The sequence below is a fragment of the Aphelocoma coerulescens genome, unplaced genomic scaffold (genome assembly GCF_041296385.1).
Source record: "Aphelocoma coerulescens isolate FSJ_1873_10779 unplaced genomic scaffold, UR_Acoe_1.0 HiC_scaffold_280, whole genome shotgun sequence".
Classification (NCBI taxonomy): domain Eukaryota; kingdom Metazoa; phylum Chordata; class Aves; order Passeriformes; family Corvidae; genus Aphelocoma; species Aphelocoma coerulescens.
The window spans coordinates 58,690-77,703 of NW_027183624.1; the positions used below are offsets into that span (position 1 = coordinate 58,690).

The following is a 19,014-nucleotide window of genomic DNA, read 5'->3' on the forward strand; positions in this document are numbered from 1 at the left end:
AACACCATGGCCACTGCCCACAGCCGTGGCCACCACCACCACAGCCACCAATCAGGGCTACCAACCATTGCCTTGGCTGCCACGGCCACCAACCAGCAAGGCCACCTCCATGGCTACCACCATCACCACCCCGTTGCCACCCCCACCACCATGGCCACCTCCTTTGCCACCAGCACCCCCAAGTTCACCCCCTTGGCCACCCCCATGACCACCCCACAGCCACCAGCACCCCCATGGCCACCAGACCGCCAAGGCCACCCCGTGGCCACCTTGATGAGGTCGATGAGGAGGGAGGACTTGAACATCCAGTCGAGCTTCATGTCCTCGTTGCGCAGCAGGTCCTCGAGGCTCCCGCGCGAGCAGTGCTCGGACACGACGGCGAAGATGCCGCAGTCGTGGAAGAAGCCCAGGAACAGGTTCACGTTCTCGTGCCGCAGGTCCCGCAGCTGCGCGGGGACGCGGGGCCGGGGAGGGGACACGAGGGAGGCGGTGGCGACAGTGGGATGGAGCAGGGACACGTGGGGTGGGGACACGTGGGACAGGGCGTGGACACGTGGGATGGTGTCAGGGACGTGTGGGACGAGGCTCGGTGTTGACCCCCTTGACCTGGCCTTGACCTGGCCTTGACCCCCCTTGACCTGGCCTTGACATTGTCCCACCATGGCCCACCAATGTCCCCATGACCCAACGATGTCCCCATGACCCAATGATGTCCCCATGGTCCAACGATGTCCCCATGACCCAACGATGTCCCCATGACCCAACGATGTCCCGATGATCCAACGATGTCCCCATGACCCAACGATGTCCCCATGATCCAACAATGTCCCATGACCACCCAATGTACCCATGACCCAACAATGTCCCCATGACCCAATGATGTCCCCATGGTCCAACGATGTCCCCATGACCCAACGATGTCCCCATGATCCAACAATGTCCCATGACCACCCAATGTACCCATGACCCAACGATGTCCCCATGACCCAACGATGTCCCCATGACCCAACGATGTCCCCATGATCCAACAATGTCCCATGACCACCCAATGTACCCATGACCCAACGATGTCCCCATGACCCAATGATGTCCCCAAGACCCAATGATGTTTCCATGACTCAACAATGTCCCCATGACCTCTCAGCGTCCCCAAGACCCAACGATGTCCCCATGACCCAGTGGTGCTCCCCATGGTCCATCATTGTCCATCATGACCCCTCAATGTCCCCATGACCCAACAATGTCCCATGGCCACCTGGTGTCCCCATGACCCAATGATGTCCCCAAGACCCAATGATGTCCCCATGACCCAACAATGTCCCACCATGACCCAATGACGCTACGCATGGTCCATCATTGTCCATCATGACCCAACGATGTCCCCATGACCCAACGATGTCCCCATGATCCAACAATGTCCCATGACCACCCAATGTCCCCATGACCCAACAATGTCCCCATGATCCAACAATGTCCCATGACCACCCAATGTACCCATGACCCAACAATGTCACCACTGCCCCTCAATGTCCCATGACCCAATGATGTCCCCAAGACCAAATGATGTTTCCATGACTCAACAATGTCCCCATGACCTCCCAGCGTCCCCAAGACCCAACGATGTCCCCATGACCCAGTGGTGCTCCCCATGGTCCATCATTGTCCATCATGACCCCTCAATGTCCCCATGACCCAACAATGTCCCATGACCACCTGGTGTCCCCATGACCCCTCAATGTCCCCATGACCCAATGATGTCCCCATGACCCAACGATGTCCCCATGACCCAATGACGCTCCCCATGGTCCATCATTGTCCATCATGACCCCTCAGCGTCCCCATGACCCAGTGACGCTCCCCATGGTCCATCATTGTCCATCATGACCCAACGATGTCCCCATGACCCAATGACGCTCCCCCCCGCTCCAACCTTGTCCCTCACACCCCCTTGATGTCCCCTCGCCCCCGGGTGTCCCCAGCCCCGTCACCTTGCAGAAGGTCAGCTTGGTGGCCGGTTTCACCTCTACGTGTTGGTCCCCCGGGAATTTCTTCAGCCACACCCAGTCACCCTGTGGGGGAGGGGCACGGGGGGGTGAGACCTCAGCGTCCCCAAAACCACCCCTGGGGACACCTGGGGACACCTGGGGACACTCAGGGACACCTGGGGACACTCAACAGCCGCGGTGACACCCCACCACCCCACCCAACCCCACCGAGACCCGAACCCACCTCAGATATCCCCCTCCCCCCCGAATTTCCCCCTTTAAATTTGGGGTGGCGGGTGGGGGGGGGGAGGGGAAGGGGGGAGGGGCGAGGCAGAGGGTGAGATTTTGGGGTGAATCGGGGGGATTTTGGCTCCCGGCCTCACCTGCATGGAGGCGACGATGCCCTGCTGGTTGAACAGGAGCAGCAGGAGCGGGAGGTTGCTGCTGTCCTTCGGCTTCTCCTGCGGGAAAGGCCGGGAAACAGCTGTCAATCATCGCCCGGGGGGGGCGGGGCCGGGAAACAGCTGTCAATCATCGCCCGGGGGGGGCGGGGCTGGGAAACAGCTGTCAATCATCGCCCGAGGGGGCGGGGCCGGGAAACAGCTGTCAATCATCGCCCGAGGGGGCGGGGCCGGGAAACAGCTGTCAATCATCGCCCGGAGGGGGACGGGGCTGAGAAGCAGCTGTCAATCATGACCCGGCGGGGGGGCAGGGCTGGGAAGCAGCTGTCAATCATCGTCCGAGGGGGCGGGGCCGAGAAATAGCTGTCAATCATTGCCAGGAGGAGGGCGGGGCCGGGAAACAGCTGTCAATCATCACCCGGAGGGGGGGCAGGGCCGGGAAACAGCTGTCAATCATCGCCCAGAGGGGGGCGGGGCCGGGAAACAGCTGTCAATCATCACCCGGAGGGGGGGCGGGGCTGGGAAGCAGCTGTCAATCATCACCCCGGAGGAGGGGCGGGGCCGGGAAGCAGCTGTCAATCATCACCCCGGAGGAGGGGCGGGGCCGGGAAGCAGCTGTCAATCATGACCCGGAGGGGGGGCGGGGCTGGGAAGCAGCTGTCAATCATCGCCCGTGGGGGGCGGGGCCGGGAAACAGCTGTCAATCATTGCCGGGGGGGGCAGGGCCGGGAAACAGCTGTCAATCATTGCCCAGACGGGGGCGGGGCTGGGAAACATCTGTCAATCATCGCCCAGAGGGGGGCGGGGCTGGGAAACAGCTGTCAATCATCGCCCAGAGGGGGGCGGGGGCCGGGAAACAGCTGTCAATCATCACCCGGCGGGGGGGCGGGGCTGGGAAGCAGCTGTCAATCATCCCCCAGGGGGGCAGGGCAGGGGTCCCCAACGTGGGGGAGGGGAGGGGTGGGTGACACGCAGGGGGCAGGGCCGGGGGGGGGGTCTCACCTCGGCTGCGTTGGCGTTGTCCGGGCCGGGGGTGGCGCTGTGGAGGCTCTTGGTGTCGGCCACGCTGTGACCGGCCAGGCTGGCCTGGCTGCTGTCCACCTGCGGGGGAGGGGCGGCGGGCACCAAGGGGTCACCCATGGGGACACGGAGGTGTCACCCAGTGGGAGATGTCGCCATGGGGTCATATCAGGGATGGGGACACGGCACCCAGTGGGAGATGTCACCAAGGGGTCACAGCAGGCGTGGGGACATGGAGGTGTCACCCACTGGGAGATGTCGCCATGGGGTCATATCAGGGATGGGGACACGGAGGTGTCACCCATGGGCACAGGTCACCCATTGGGAGATGTCACCAAGGGGTCACAGCAGCCATGGGGACACTGGGGATGTCACCCATGGGGACATGTCACTTATGGGGACCCATCATCCACGGGGTCCCACCATGGGGACACATCACCCCTGGGGACACATCACCCATGGGGACACGTCACCCATGGGGACACGTCACCACAGGGACACACCAGCCATGGAGAGCCACCAGTCATGGGGACGCGTCACCCGCAGGGTCCCACCAGGTTGTCCCTGGCCCTGGGGACACGTCACCCACCGGGGACACGTCACCCACGGGGTCCCACCGGTCACGGGGACCCAACAACCCACTGGGGACCCGTCACGCATTGGGGATGTCACCCATGGGGTCCCACCAGTCATGGGGACCCAACAACCCACTGGGGACCCGTCACGCATTGGGGATGTCACCCATGGGGTCCCACCAGTCACGGGGACCCAACAACCCACTGGGGACACGTCACGCATTGGGGATGTCACCCATGGGGTCCCACTGGTCATGGGGACCCAAGAACCCACTGGGGACACGTCACCCACCGGGGACACGTCACCCACAGGGTCCCACCAGTCATGGGGACCCAACAACCCACTGGGGACACGTCACGCATTGGGAACGTCACCCATGGGGTCCCACCGGTCATGGGGATGTGTCACACCAGCCCATGGACCTTCTCCTGGCCCTGGGGACACCTCAGGCCACGGGGACACATCACCCGTGGGGTCACACCAGGTTCTCCTGGCCCTGGGGACACCTCAGGCCATGGGGACACCTCAGGCCATGGGGACACATCACCCATGGGGTCACACCAGGTTCTCCTGGCCCTGGGGACACCTCAGGCCATGGGGACACATCACCCACAGGGTCACACCAGGTTCTCCTGGCCCTGGGGACACCTCAGGCCATGGGGTCACATCACCCACAGGGTCACACCAGGTTCTCCTGGCCCTGGGGACACCTCAGGCCATGGGGACACTTCACCCTGAGCCAACGTGGCCTCCTCAACGTCCCCTATGATGTCTCCCTGTTTTCCTCCCCATCATCCTCCCACTGTCCCCCCATTGTCCCCCTGCTGTCCCCCCATTGTCCCCCCGCTGTCCCACCCACTCCGGGGTGTCCCCGCTGTCCCCCCATTATCCCCCCGCTGTCCCACCCACTCTGGGGTGTCCCCGCTGTCCCCCCATTATCCCCCCGCTGTCCCACCCACTCTGGGGTGTCCCCGCTGTCCCCCCATTGTCCCCCCGCTGTCCCACCCACTCTGGGGTGTCCCCGGTGTCCCCCCATTGTCCCCCCGCTGTCCCACCCACTCCGGGGTGTCCCCGCTGTCCCCCCATTGTCCCCCCGCTGTCCCACCCACTCCGGGGTGTCCCCGGTGTCCCCCCATTGTCCCCCCGCTGTCCCACCCACTCCGGGGTGTCCCCGCTGTCCCCCCATTGTCCCCCCGCTGTCCCACCCACTCCGGGGTGTCCCCGCTGTCCCCCCATTGTCCCTCCGCTGTCCCACCCACTCTGGGGTGTCCCCGCTGTCCCCCCATTGTCCCCCCGCTGTCCCACCCACTCTGGGGTGTCCCCGCTGTCCCCCCATTGTCCCCCCGCTGTCCCACCCACTCTGGGGTGTCCCCGCTGTCCCCCCATTGTCCCCCCGCCGGTGTCACCTGTTTGCTGCTCTGGGTGTAGGTGAAGGTCAGGTCCTCCATGGTCAGGATGATTTTGTTGGGGCCGTTGACGAGCTGCGCCTGCTGGATGTAGCGCCTGGGGGACGGTGGGGATGGTGGGGACACCGGGGACACCCCAGAGTGGGGCCACCGAGCTGCCACCGGGGCCAGCAGGGCCAGCAGGGCCAGCAGGGCCACCCCAGAGCGGGGACATGGAGCTGCTGAGGGGCCACCAGGATCACTGGGGCCCCCCCTGAGATGCTGAGGGGACACCAGAGTCACCAGGGCCACCAGGGCCACCCGGGGCAGGGACATGGAGCTGCTGAGGGGCCACCAGGGCCACCCCGGGCAGGGACACGGAGCTGCCGAGGGGCCACCCTGGGCCACCCTGGGCAGGGACATGGAGCTGCTGAGGGGCCACCAGGGCCACCCCGGGCAGGGACACGGAGCTGCCGAGGGGCCACCCTGGGCCACCCTGGGCAGGGACACAGAGCTGCTGAGGGGCCACCAGGGCCACCCTGGGCAGGGACATGGAGCTGCTGAGGGGCCACCAGGGCCACCATGGGCAGGGACACAGAGCTGCTGAGGGGCCACCAGGGCCACCCTGGGCAGGGACATGGAGCTGCCGAGGGGCCACCCTGGGCCACCCTGGGCAGGGACATGGAGCTGCTGAGGGGCCACCAGGGCCACCAGGGCCACCCACCTGATGTGGCAGGCGAGGGCGGCGCCGGCCGCGATGATGGCGGCGATGAGGAGGAACAAGAAGAAGACAAATTTGGCATCCAACCCTGCAAAGAGACCACGGGAGTGACCAGGAGTGACTGGGAGTGACCAGGAGTGACCCGGAGTGACCCAGAGTGACCCAGAGTGACCAGAGGTGACCAGGGGGATGTGGTCACCTGGGGAATCAAGGTCACCCAGTGATTGTGGCACTGGAGGTCACCTGTGGGTGGACATGGATGGAGAGGGGAGAGGATGGATGGACATGGTGGACATGGATGGATGGACAGATGGACATGGTGGACATGGATGGATGGATGGACATGGTGGACATGGATGGATGGATGGATGGATGGATGGACGGATGGACATGGTGGACATGGACGGATGGAGGGTTGGATGGATGGATGGTTGGACATGGTGGACATGGATGGTTGGATGGATGGATGGTTGGACATGGTGGACATGGATGGTTGGATGGATGGATGGACAGATGGACAGATGGACATGGATGGATGGATGGACAGATGGACGTGGTCGCCATGGATGGATGGAGGATCTGCGGGGGCGATGGAGGAAGGAAGGGATGGAGGGAAGGACGGAGGAAGGGATGGACACACCCTGGTGCCACTGGCCTGCCCGGCCACCTCAGAGACACTCGGACACTTGGACACTTGGACACTCAGACACTTGGACACTTGGACACTCAGACATATGGCCCGTGGTGGGAGCAGGAACATGGTGGGACTGGTGGGACTGGGACCATGGTGGGACTGGGACTGTGGTGGGACAGTGACCACGGTAGTTCCAGGGCTGTAGTGGCACCATGACCCCTTTGAGATGCCTCTAAACCCCCTACAGATGACTTGAAACCCCCTGGAGATGCCTCCAAACTCCCTTGAGCTCCAGGACCGTGGTGGCACCAAGACCCCGATTGATCCAGAACTGTGGTGGCACCATGACCATGGAGGGACCACAGCTGGTCCAGAACTGTGGTGGCACCATGACCATGGAGGGACCACAGCTGGTCCAGAACTGTGATGGAATCATGACCATGGAGGGACCACGGCTGGTCCAGAACTGTGGTGGCACCATGACCCTGATTGATCCAGAACCGTGGTGGCACCATGACCATGAAGGGACCACAGCTGGTTCAGGACCATGGTGGCACCATGACCATGAAGGGACCACGGCTGGTCCAGAACCGTGGTGGCACCACAACCATGAAGGGACCACGGCTGGTCCAGAACCGTGGTGGCACCATGGCTGGTCCTGGACCATGGTGTCACCACCACCCTGACCCTCCCAAGCCCCTGGTGACCCCGTGGCCGCCCACCTCCGTTGCAGATGGTGCTGGAGTCGAACCAGCAGCCGGCGTCGGTGTCCGGGCTGGAGCTGTGGGGCCAGTGGGGGCTGTGGCTACGGTAGCTGAGGCCGCGCATGCCCGGCTCCAGCCCGTAGACCGCCCACAGGTGGTGGCCTTTGCCGTCCGTGTCCAGCACCACGTAGGGCACCGAGACTTCGCCGTCCTTGTCCACGGTGAAGGTCTGGCAGAAGCCCTCGAGCTGGAAGTCGCGGGCGTGGTCGGCCACGCTGGTGCCCATCACCCAGCGGCCGCTGCGGTGCGTGGCCTCCACCACCATGGCCAGGAAGTAGATGGAGTTGTAGATGGTGGAGAAGAGCGGGTGGACCTGGCAGGGGGGGACAGGTCAGGGGACACCGGTGGGTGCCACGGGGTGGGGGGTGGTGGCACCCAGAGGGGGAGGGGGGGGTGTGGTTGTGTTGCGTTGGCTGTGGTCAAGGCAAGGTGGCCATGGTCATCTCCTGCTGGCCATCGTCATCTCTCATTGGCCATGGTCAAGGTAAGGTGGCCATGGTCATCTCCTGCTGGCCATGGTCAAGGTAAGGTGGCCATGGTCATCTCCTGCTGGCCATCGTCATCTCTCACTGGCCATGGTCAAGGCAAGGTGGCCATGGTCATCTCCTGCTGGCCATGGTCAAGGCAAGGTGGCTATGGTCATCTCCTGCTGGCCATGGTGAAGGTAAGGTGGCCATGGTCATCTTCTGCTGGCCATCGTCATCTCTCATTGGCCATGGTCAAGGCAAGGTGGCCATGGTCATCTCCTGCTGGCCATCGTCATCTCTCATTGGCCATGGTCAAGGCAAGGTGGCCATGGTCATCTCCTGCTGGCCATGGTCAAGGTAAGGTGGCCATGGTCATCTCCTGCTGGCCATGGTCATCTCCTGCTGGCCATGGTCTCCTTCCATTGCCATGGTCAACAAAGATGGTTATGGTCAACACAAGATGGCCGTGGTGATCTCCTGTTGGCCATGGTCATCTCGTGTTGGCCACGGTCATCTCCCATTGGCCACGGTCATCTTGTGTTGACCATGGTCATCTCCCATTGGCCATGGGCAACCAATATGGCCATGGTCACCTCCCATTGGCCATGGCCATCTCATACTGGCCATGGTCATTTCCCATTGGCCATGGTCATCTCATGTTGGCTGTGGTGATCTCCCACTGGATGTGGTCAATCAAGATGGCCATGGTCATCTCCTATTGGCCGTGGTAATTTCCCATTGACCACAGCCACCTCTACCCAACCCCTGCGAGATGCCCCAAACCCCCTTGAGATGCCCCCAACCCCATCAAGGTATCCCCAATCCCATGAAGATACCTCCAAACCCCCTTGAGATGCCCCCAAACCCCCCTGGGATACCCCAAACTCGGTTAAGCTGCTTCAAACCCTCCAGAGGTGTCCCCAAACCCTCCTGAGATACCCTAAACTCCATTAAGACACCTCCAACCCTCTTGGGACACCCCAAACCCTCCAGAGATACCCTCAAACCCCCTTGAGATACCCCAAACCCCCTTGAGATACCTCAAATCCCCTTGAGATACCCCAAACCCTCTAGAGATGCCCCTCAAACCCCCTGAAGATGCCCCAAACCCCCCCCAAGACATCCCCAACCCCACCAGACCCCTCCAAACCCCTTCGAGACCCCCCCCAGCCCCACCTCTGTGGGGTTGATGTTCATGGGGACCTCATAGGCCTTCTTGGCCTCCTCGAGGGCCTCGTGGAAGGAGGTGTCGGGCGAGTCGATGGTGATGGTCAGCACGGCGTCGTAGGCCAGGCGCAGCTTGGTGTTGTTGGCCAGCACCGGGTAGGGCACGTGGTGATAGGGCAGCGCGAAGGTCAGCGCGTCGTACGGGATGAACACGAACGTCCCGTCCGTCATGCCCAGGTCCTCGGCCTTCTCCAGGAGAACCTTCTGCTCCCGGCCGCCCAGCAGGACGGAGTGCATGCACATCACCACCACTGCCGGGGGGACACGGCGCGGACGTGGGGACGCGGGCGATGGCACCGGGCAGCGCCCCCCGAGTCCCGCCCTGGACTTCATCCGTTCCAGCTGTCCATCAGCGTCCATCTTCATCCATCCTTCTCTTCCCATCTCTGCCCATCCTTTATCCATCCATCCATCCATCCGTCCGTCTGTCCGTCCGTCCGTCCATCCATCCATCCATGGATCCATCCCTCCATCCATCCATCCCTCCATCCATCCATCCATCATCCATCCATCTCTCCATCCCTCCATCCATCCATCCCTCCATCCATCCATCCATCCATCCATCCATCCCCCATCCATCCCTCCATCCATCCATCCCTCCATCCATCCATCCATCCATCCATCCATCCCCCATCCATCCCTCCATCCATCCATCCCCCATCCATCCACCCATCCATCCCTCCATCCATCCATCCATCCATCCATCCATCCATCCATCCATCCATCCCCCATCCATCCCTCCATCCATCCATCCATCCATCCATCCATCCATCCATCCATCCATCCCCCATCCATCCCTCCATCCATCCCTCCATCCATCCATCCATCCATCCATCCATCCATCCATCCATCCATCCATCCACCTCCTCCTCCACCTCAACCGCCACCTCCATCTCCCTCCCCCACCTCCATCCCTTCCTCTCTCTCTTCCACCTCCATCTCCACCTCTGTCTCCATCTCCACCTCCACCTCCACCTCCACCCTCCACCTCCATCTCCATCTCCATCTCCATCTCCATCTCCATCTCCATCTCCATCTCCATCTCCATCTCCACCTCCACCTCCATCTCCATCTCCACCTCCACCTCCATCTCCATCTCCATCTCCATCTCCATCTCCCACCTCTATCTCCTTCCTCCACGTCCATCTCCACCTCCCTCCTCCACCTCCATCCCTCCCTCTCCCTCCCTCTCCCTCCCCGCCCTCACCTCGCACCCCGTCCGCCCTCTGCACCCTTCTCAGCGCCTGCTCCGCCTCTTCCTCGTCCTCTCCGGCCGCGGTGACCACGGTGACCGGCAGCCCCCTGGCCCTCAGCTCCCGCGCCAGCTCCGCGCCGGTCTCCACCCACAGGTCCTGCGGCGCGGCCACCACGGCCACGTGCGCCCAGCGGAAGTAGCGCAGCACGGCGTGCAGGACGCCGGCCGGCGCGGGCAGCGGCCTCACCAGAGTGACCGCTCCGGCGCCGGCGCACGCCCAGGACACCAAGGGCTTGTTCCAGGCCGCGGCCAAGAGTCCGGCGGCGCCGCAGGCCGCGGGGTTGAGGGGACCCACGATGGCGCTGGCGTAGCGCTCGGCGTTGACCAGGCCGGCCACGGCCTGGGGGGTGGCGCAGGGCTCGGGCAGCACGGCCGCGTCCCACCAGTAGCCGGCGGTCAGCGCGGGGTCGCGGTTGAGCCGCGCCACGGCCAGGCGCGAGGCCACCTCGGGCAGCGCCCGCGCCAGCAGCGGGTCACAGCCCCAGGGACCCAGCACCCCCACCTTGAAGGTGGCGGCCAGCGAGGGCAGGGGACAGGGCCCGAGCAGGAGCAGCAGCAGCAGCAGGGGGACAGGGGCCAGCGGGGGAGGCCACCGCGGGTGGTGGGACAGCAGCAGCAGCAGGAGCGGCGAGGCCGCGGCGCGGGAGGCGGCACCGCCTCGGGAGATGCCACCGCGGGAGGTGGAACCGCCTCGGGAGATGCCATCGCGGGAGGTGGCACCGCTGCGGGAAGCGTCCCTGTGGGAGGTGGAACCGCCTCGGGAGATGACATCGCGGGAGGTGGCACTGCTGCGAGAGGCGTCCCTGTGGGAGGTGCCAGCGCAATGGGAGGTGGCACCATTGTCACCATGGGAGGGGTCACCACGGGAGGTGTCACCATGGGAGGTGTCACCATGGCAGGGGTCACCGTTGGAGGTGTCACCACGGGAGGTGTCACCACGGGAGGTGTCACCACGGGAGGTGTCCCCATGGCAGGGGTCACCGTTGGAGGTGTCACCACGGGAGGTGTCACCATGGCAGGGGTCACCACGGGAGGTGTCACCATGGGAGGTGTGCCCATGGCAGGGGTCACTGTTGGAGGTGTCACCATGGGAGGTGTCACCATGGGAGGTGTGCCCATGGCAGGGGTCACCATTGGAGGTGTCACCATGGGAGGTGTGCCCATGGCAGGGGTCACCGTTGGAGGTGTCACCATGGGAGGTGTGCCCATGGCAGGGGTCACCATTGGAGGTGTCACCATGGGAGGTGTGCCCATGGCAGGGGTCACTGTTGGAGGTGTCAGTTTTGGAGATGTCAACGTGGGAGATGCCACCACTGTGGGAGGTGTCACCGTTGGAGATGTCACCACGGGAGGTGCCACCATGGGAGATGCCACCACGGGAGATGCCACCACTGTGGGAGATGTCCTTCTTGGAGGTGCCACCACGGGAGGTGCCACCATGGGAGATGCCACCACTGTGGGAGATGTCCTTCTTGGAGGTGCCACCACGGGAGGTGCCACCATGGGAGATGCCACCACTGTGGGAGATGTCCTTCTTGGAGGTGCCACCACTGTGGGAGATGTTCTTCTTGGAGGTGCCACCACGGGAGATGTCGCCATGGGAGATGCCACCACTGTGGGAGACATCCTTGTTGGAGATGCCACCACTGTGGGAGATGTCCCTGTTGGAGGTGCCACCATGGGAGATGCCACCATGAGAGATGCCACCATGGGTTGCGATGCCACAAGAGGTGCCACTGCCATGGGGGGTGTCATCATTGGAGATGCTGCCATGGGAGGTGCCACCGCCATGAGAAATGTCACTGTGGCCGATGTCACCATGGGAGGTGGTGCCACAAGAGATGCCACCACCGTGGGAGATGCCACCACTGCGGGAGGTGTCACTGTGGGATGTGACACCGCCATAGGAGACGTCCTTGTGGCCGAGGTCACTGTTGGAGATGCCACCACCGTGGGAGATGCCATTCGGGGAGACGCCACCACCAGGGGAGATGTCACTGCTGGAGATGCCACCACGGGAGATGCCACCACCGTGGGAGATGTCCCTGTGGGAGGTGTCACCGTGGAAGATGCCACAGTGGGAGACGTCACCACCATGGGGGGTCACGACGCCAGAGGTGCCACCGCCGTGGAAAATGTCACTGGGGGAGATGTCACCGTGGGAGGTGCCACCATTGGAGAAGCCCCCATGGGATGTGTCACTTTTGGAGATGCCACCGTGGGAGGTGGTGCCACAAGAGATGCCACCACCATTGGAGATGTCCCCATCAGAGACGCCACCGCTGTTGGAGATGTCACTGTGGGAGACGATGCTGTGAGAGGAGCCACCAACGTGGAAAGTGCCACCACCATGGGAGATGTCACCATGGGAGATGCCACCATGGGAGATGTTACTGTGGGAGTTGTCACTTTTCTGGGAGGTGCCACCGTGGCAGAAGCCACCAGAGCAAGAGTCACCATGAGAGGAGATGCCACCACTGTGGGCGATGTCACCACTGGAGGTGCCACCGTGGGAAATGACGCTGTGAGAGGAGCCACCAACATGGAAAGTGCCACCACTGTGGGAGACGTCACTGTGGGAGGTGCCACCATGGGAGGTGCCACCAGTGTGGGAGATGATGCCATGAGCAGAGCCACCAACAATGGAGCTGTCACCGTGGGAAATGTCCCCATGCGAGATGTCACCACCATTGGAGATGCCACCACCATTGGAGATGTCACCGTGGGAGATGATGCCGTGAGAGATGCCACCAATGTGGGAAATGTCCCTGTGGGAAGTGCCACCACAGAAGGTGCCACCACCATGGGAGATGCCACTGTGGGAGGTGCCACCATGGGAGATGTCACCAGAGAAAGAGTCACCATGAGAGGAGATGCCACCAGTGTGGGAGATGTCACCGCTGGAGATGCCACCGTGGGAAACAACGCTGTGAGAGGAGTCACCAACATGGAAAGTGCCACCACCATGGGCAACATCACTGTGGGAGGTGCCACCATGGGAGGTGCCACCAGTGTGGGAGATGATGCCATGAGCAAAGCCACCAACAATGGAGCTGTCACCGTGGGAAATGTCCCCATGTGAGACGTCACCACCATTGGAGATGCCACCACCATTGGAGATGTCACCGTGGGAGTTGTCACTCTCCTGGGAGGTGCCACCATGGCAGAAGCCACCAGAGAAAGAGTCATCATGAAAGGAGATGCCGCCGTGGGAGATGATGCCATGGGAGGTGCCACCACAGCTGGAAATGTCACCGCTGGAGATGCCACCATGGGAAACAACGCTGTGAGAGGAGCCACCAACATGGAAAGTGCCACCACTGTGGGAGACGTCACTGTGGGAGGTGCCACCGTGGGAGGTGCCACCATGGGAGGTGCCACCAGTGTGGGAGATGATGCCATGAGCAGAGCCACCAACAATGGAGCTGTCACCGTGGGAAATGCCCCCATGTGAGACGTCACCACCATTGGAGATGCCACCACCGTGGGAGATGTCACCACCATTGGAGATGTCACCATGGGAGTTGTCACTCTCCTGGGAGATGCCACCATGGCAGAAGCCACCAGAGAAAGAGTCACCATGAGAGGAGATGCCACCACTGTGGGAGATGATGCCATGGGAGGTGCCACAACCGTGGGCGAGGTCACTGTGGGAGGTGCCACCACGGGACGTGCCACCACTGCGGGAGATGTCACCGCTGGAGATGCCACCGTGGGAGATGATGCTGTGGGAGGTGCCACCACTGTGGGAAACGTCACCGTTGCGGGTGTCGCTGTGGTGGATGCCACCGCAGGAGGTGCCTGTGCCACCCTGGGAGGTGCCGGTGTCACCATGGGACGTGCCGATGCCACCATGGGACGTGCCGGTGTCACCCTGGGAGGTGCCGGTGTCACCGTGGGAGGTGCCGGTGTCACCATGGGAGGTGCCGATGCCACCATGGGATGTGCCGGTGTCACCCTGGGAGGTGCCGGTGTCACCCTGGGACGTGCCGGTGTCACCGTGGGAGGTGCCACCACCACTCGAGACGATGCCACGAGAGGTGCCACCAACGGGGGAAATGCCACCACGGTGGGAGGTGTCCCCGGTGCCACCCTGGGCTGTCCCGGTGCCACCGCGGGCGGGGTCCCCGCCGTCCCCAGCCCCGTCCCCGCGGGGCCGCATGTCCAGGCTGTGCCGGGGCCGAGACCCCTCAGGGCCGGGGGTGGCCGGAGGCGTCCAGCGATGTCACCATGGCCACCATGGGAGGGTCACCTGGGGGACACGCTGTGGTCAGTGGGGAGGGGGTCACTGGTCAGTGGTCAGTGGGACGGGGTCAGTGGTCAATGGGAGGGGTCACTGGTCAGTGGGGGGCTCCCAGGGGTGGTCAGTGGTCCCTGGGGGGAGTCAGTGGCCAGTGGGGGGAGTCAGTGGTCAGTGGGAGGGGTCAGTGGTCAGTGGGAGGGGTCAGTGGTCAGTGGGGGGCTCCCAGGGGTGGTCAGTGGTCAGTGGGGGGAGTCAGTGGTCATTGGGGGTGGTCAGCGAGGGGGTCAGTGGTCATTGGGGGGGTCAGTGGTCAGCGGTCAGTGGTTTGGGTCAGTGATCAGTGGGGATGGTCAGTGAGGGGGCCAGTCATTGGGGGGGCCAGTGGTCAGCGGTCAGTTGGGGGTCAGTGGTCACTGGGGGGTCAGTGGTCATTGGGGGGGTCAGTGGTCACTGGGGGTCAGTGGCAGTGGTCAGTGGTCAGTGGTCACTGGGGGGTCAGTGGTCAGTGGGGGGGTCAGTGGTCAGTGGTCAGCGGTCAGTGGGGGCAGTGGCGGTGGTCACTGGTCAGTGGTCACTGGGGGGTCAGTGGTCACTGGGGGGTCAGTGGTCAGTGGTCAGCGGTCAGTGAGGGTCAGTGGCCACTGGGGGGTCAGTGGTCAGTGGGGGGTCAGTGGTCACTGGGGGGTCAGTGGTCAGTGGTCAGTGGTCACTGGGGGGTCAGTGGTCAGTGGGGGGGGTCAGTGGTCAGTGGTCAGCGGTCAGTGGGGGCAGTGGCGGTGGTCACTGGTCAGTGGTCACTGGGGGTCAGTGGTCACTGGGGGGTCAGTGGTCAGTGGTCAGCGGTCAGTGAGGGGTCAGTGGTCACTGGGGGGTCAGTGGTCACTGGGGGTCAGTGGTCACTGGGGGGTCAGTGGTCAGTGGTCAGCGGTCAGTGAGGGGTCAGTGGTCACTGGGGGGTCAGTGGTCAGTGGTCAGCGGTCAGTGAGGGGTCAGTGGTCACTGGGGGGTCAGTGGTCAGTGGTCAGCGGTCAGTGGGGGGTCAGTGGTCAGTGGTCAGTGGTCACTGGGGGGCAGTGGTCACTGGGGGGCAGTGGTCAGTGGTCAGTGGTCACTGGGGGTCAGTGGTCACTGGGGGGTCAGTGGTCAGTGGTCAGCGGACAGTGAGGGGTCAGCGGTCAGTGGGGGGTCAGTGGTCAGTGGGGGGTCAGTGGTCAGTGGGGGGTCAGTGGTCACTGGGGGGTCAGTGGTCAGTGGTCAGCGGTCACTGGTCAGTGGTCAGTGGTCAGTGGGGGTCAGTGGTCAGTGGTCAGCGGTCAGTGGGGGGTCAGTGGTCACTGGGGGGTCAGTGGTCAGTGGTCAGCGGTCAGTGGGTGGTCAGCGGTCAGTGGGGGGTCAGTGGTCACTGGGGGGTCAGCGGTCAGTGGGGGGTCAGTGGTCAGTGGTTCCCGGAAGGGGGGTGGGGGAGGGGAGTGGGGGGGGATGAGCCGGCCCTGCCCCCCCCATTCCCATCATCCCCCGCGGCCCCGTTAATCCCCCGGGGGGGGAGGGGTTAAACCCGGGATAATCCCCCCTCCCCCTCCCCCATCGCCCCTCCCCCCCTTCCCGCCCATCCCCCCCCGGGCGGGGCCACGTGGGAGAGCGGGGGGGGAGGGGGGGGACACGGGGGGGACAACGGGGACACCCCTGGGGCAACGGGGACACCCCCGGTGCCACATCCCGGTGCCACATCCCGGTGCCACCTGTGCCCCGTGTCACCTGCCCTGGGTGCCACCTGTGCCCCATGTCACCCACATCTGGTGTCACCTGTGCCCTCTGTCACCTGCCCTGGGTGTCACCTGTGCCCCGTGCCACCTACAGTGCCACCTGTGCCCTGTGTCACCCGCTCCGGGTGTCACCTGTGCCCCGTGCCACCTGCAGTGCCACCTGTGCCCTCTGTCACCTGCCCTGGGTGTCACCTGTGCCCCGTGCCACCTGCAGTGCCACCTGTGCCCTCTGTCACCTGCCCTGGGTGCCACCTGTGCCCCGTGCCACCTGCAGTGCCACCTGTGCCCCGTGTCACCTGCCCTGGGTGCCACCTGTGCCCCGTGCCACCTGCAGTGCCACCTGTGCCCTGTGTCACCTGTACCCGGTGTCACCTGTGCCCTCTGTCACCCACATCTGGTGTCACCTGTGCCCCGTGCCACCTGCAGTGCCACCTGTGCCCTCTGTCACCCGCTCCGGGTGTCACCTGTGCCCCGTGCCACCTGCAGTGCCACCTGTGCCCTCTGTCACCTGCCCTGGGTGCCACCTGTGCCCCGTGCCACCTGCAGTGCCACCTGTGCCCTCTGTCACCTGCCCTGGGTGCCACCGGTGCCCTGTGTCACCTGCAGTGCCACCTGTGCCCCGTGCCACCTGCAGTGTCACCTGTGCCCTGTGTCACCTGCCCTGGGTGTCACCTGTGCCCCGTGCCACCTGCAGTGCCACCTGTGCCCTGTGTCACCTGCCCTGGGTGCCACCTGTGCCCCGTGCCACCTGCAGTGCCACCTGTGCCCTGTGTCACCTGCCCTGGGTGTCACCTGTGCCCCGTGCCACCTGCAGTGCCACCTGTGCCCCGTGCCACCTGCAGTGTCACCTGTGCCCTCTGTCACCCGCTCCGGGTGTCACCTGTGCCCCGTGCCACCTGCAGTGCCACCTGTGCCCTCTGTCACCTGCTCCGGGTGTCACCTGTGCCCCGTGCCACCTGCAGTGTCACCTGTGCCCCGTGTCACCTGTACCCGGTGTCACCTGTGCCCCGTGCCACCTGCAGTGCCACCTGTGCCCTCTGTCACCTGCCCTGGGTGTCACCTGTGCCCTGTGCCACCTACAGTGCCACCCGTGCCCCATGCCGTCCACATCTGGTGCCACCTGTGCCCCGTGTCACCTGCAGTGTCACCTGTGCCCCGTGTCACCTGTACCCGGTGTCACCTGTGCCCCGTGCCACCTGCAGTGCCACCTGTGCCCTCTGTCACCCACATCTGGTGTCACCGGTGCCCCGTGTCACCTGCAGTGCCACCTGTGCCCTGTGTCACCTGTGCCGGGTGTCACCTGTGCCCTCCAGGTGCTCTGGGTGTCACCTGCTCCAGGTGTCACCTGCCCCGGGTGTCACTTCTGCCCACCGGGTGCTGCGGGTGTCACCTGTGCCCTCTGTCACCTGTGCCCTGTGTCACCTGTGCCAGGTGTCACCTGTGCCCTGTGTCACCTGTGCCAGGTGTCACCTGCTCAGTGTCACTGGTGCCCTGTGTCACCTGTGCCAGGTGTCACCTGCTCAGTGTCACTGGTGCCCTGTGTCACCTGTGCCAGGTGTCACCTGCCCTGGGTGCCACCGATGCCCTGTGTCACCTGTGCCAGGTGTCACCTGCTCAGTGTCACCTGTGCCCTGTGTCACCTGTGCCAGGTGTCACCTGCCCTGGGTGCCACCTGTGCCCTGTGTCACCTGTGCCAGGTGTCACCTGCTCAGTGTCACCTGTGCCCTGTGTCACCTGTGCCTTCTGTCACCTGTGCCCTGTGTCACCTGCTCCGGGTGTCCTGTGCCAGGTGTCACCTGTCCTGGGTGTCACCAGTGCCCTGTGTCACCTGTGCCCTGTGTCACCTGTGCCAGGTAGGTGTCACCTGCCCTGGGTGCCACCTGTGTCTCTGGGGTGTCCGTCCCGCCCGGTGTCACCCGGTGTCACCCCAGTCCCGGGACAGGCCCCGCCCTAATCCCGCCCTGGTTATTCTGGGATCCTTCATCCCCGGGCACGGGGAGGTGGCACCTCTGCGTCACCCGCGCCTGGCACGCGTCACCCGCACGCGGCCCTGGGGTCGAGCGTCGCGTGTCACCTGTCCCTGTCACCTGTCCTGGCACGCGGCACGCGTCAAACCTCCCCGCTCAGATGGCACCTGGCACCTCCCCGTGTCACCCGCCCGCCTGGCACACCTGTGCCTGGCACACCTGTGCCTGGCACACCTGTACCTGTCACCTCCCCGTGTCACCCACCCGCCTGGCACACCTGTACCTGGCACACCTGTACCTGGCACACCTGTACCGGGCACACCTGTACCTGGCACACCTGTGCCGGGCACACCTGTACCTGTCACCTCCCTGTGTCACCCGCCCGCCTGTCACACCTGTACCTGGCACACCTGTACCTGCCACACATTACCTGTCACGTCACAGGTCACCTGTCATCTGTCACACCTGTACCTGTCACCTGTCACCTGTCACCTGTCACCTGGCACACCTGTACCTGGCACACCTGTACCTGTCACCTCCCCATGTCACCCGCCCACCTGGCACACCTGTACCTGGCACACCTGTACCTGGCACACACCATCTGTC

At 64.0% G+C, this 19,014-nt stretch overlaps 1 protein-coding gene across 1 annotated transcript in view; it reads right to left on the reverse strand.

Moving 5' to 3' along the window:
- The window catches only part of LOC138101400 (retinal guanylyl cyclase 1-like), a 31,748-nt gene extending 20,254 nt beyond the window's left edge, over positions 1-11,494 (reverse strand). Inside the window, exons 1-10 of the mRNA XM_068999204.1 lie at positions 11,256-11,494; positions 10,388-11,172; positions 9,130-9,431; positions 7,445-7,799; positions 6,092-6,176; positions 5,389-5,485; positions 3,389-3,487; positions 2,369-2,446; positions 1,989-2,069; positions 270-446 (exon numbers count right to left, since the gene is read on the reverse strand). Of these exons, the coding sequence (XP_068855305.1) occupies positions 270-446; positions 1,989-2,069; positions 2,369-2,446; positions 3,389-3,487; positions 5,389-5,485; positions 6,092-6,176; positions 7,445-7,799; positions 9,130-9,431; positions 10,388-11,172; positions 11,256-11,494 (2,298 nt within the window). The remainder of the gene's footprint in view (positions 1-269; positions 447-1,988; positions 2,070-2,368; positions 2,447-3,388; positions 3,488-5,388; positions 5,486-6,091; positions 6,177-7,444; positions 7,800-9,129; positions 9,432-10,387; positions 11,173-11,255) is intronic.
- Positions 11,495-19,014: the final 7,520 nt, after the last annotated feature.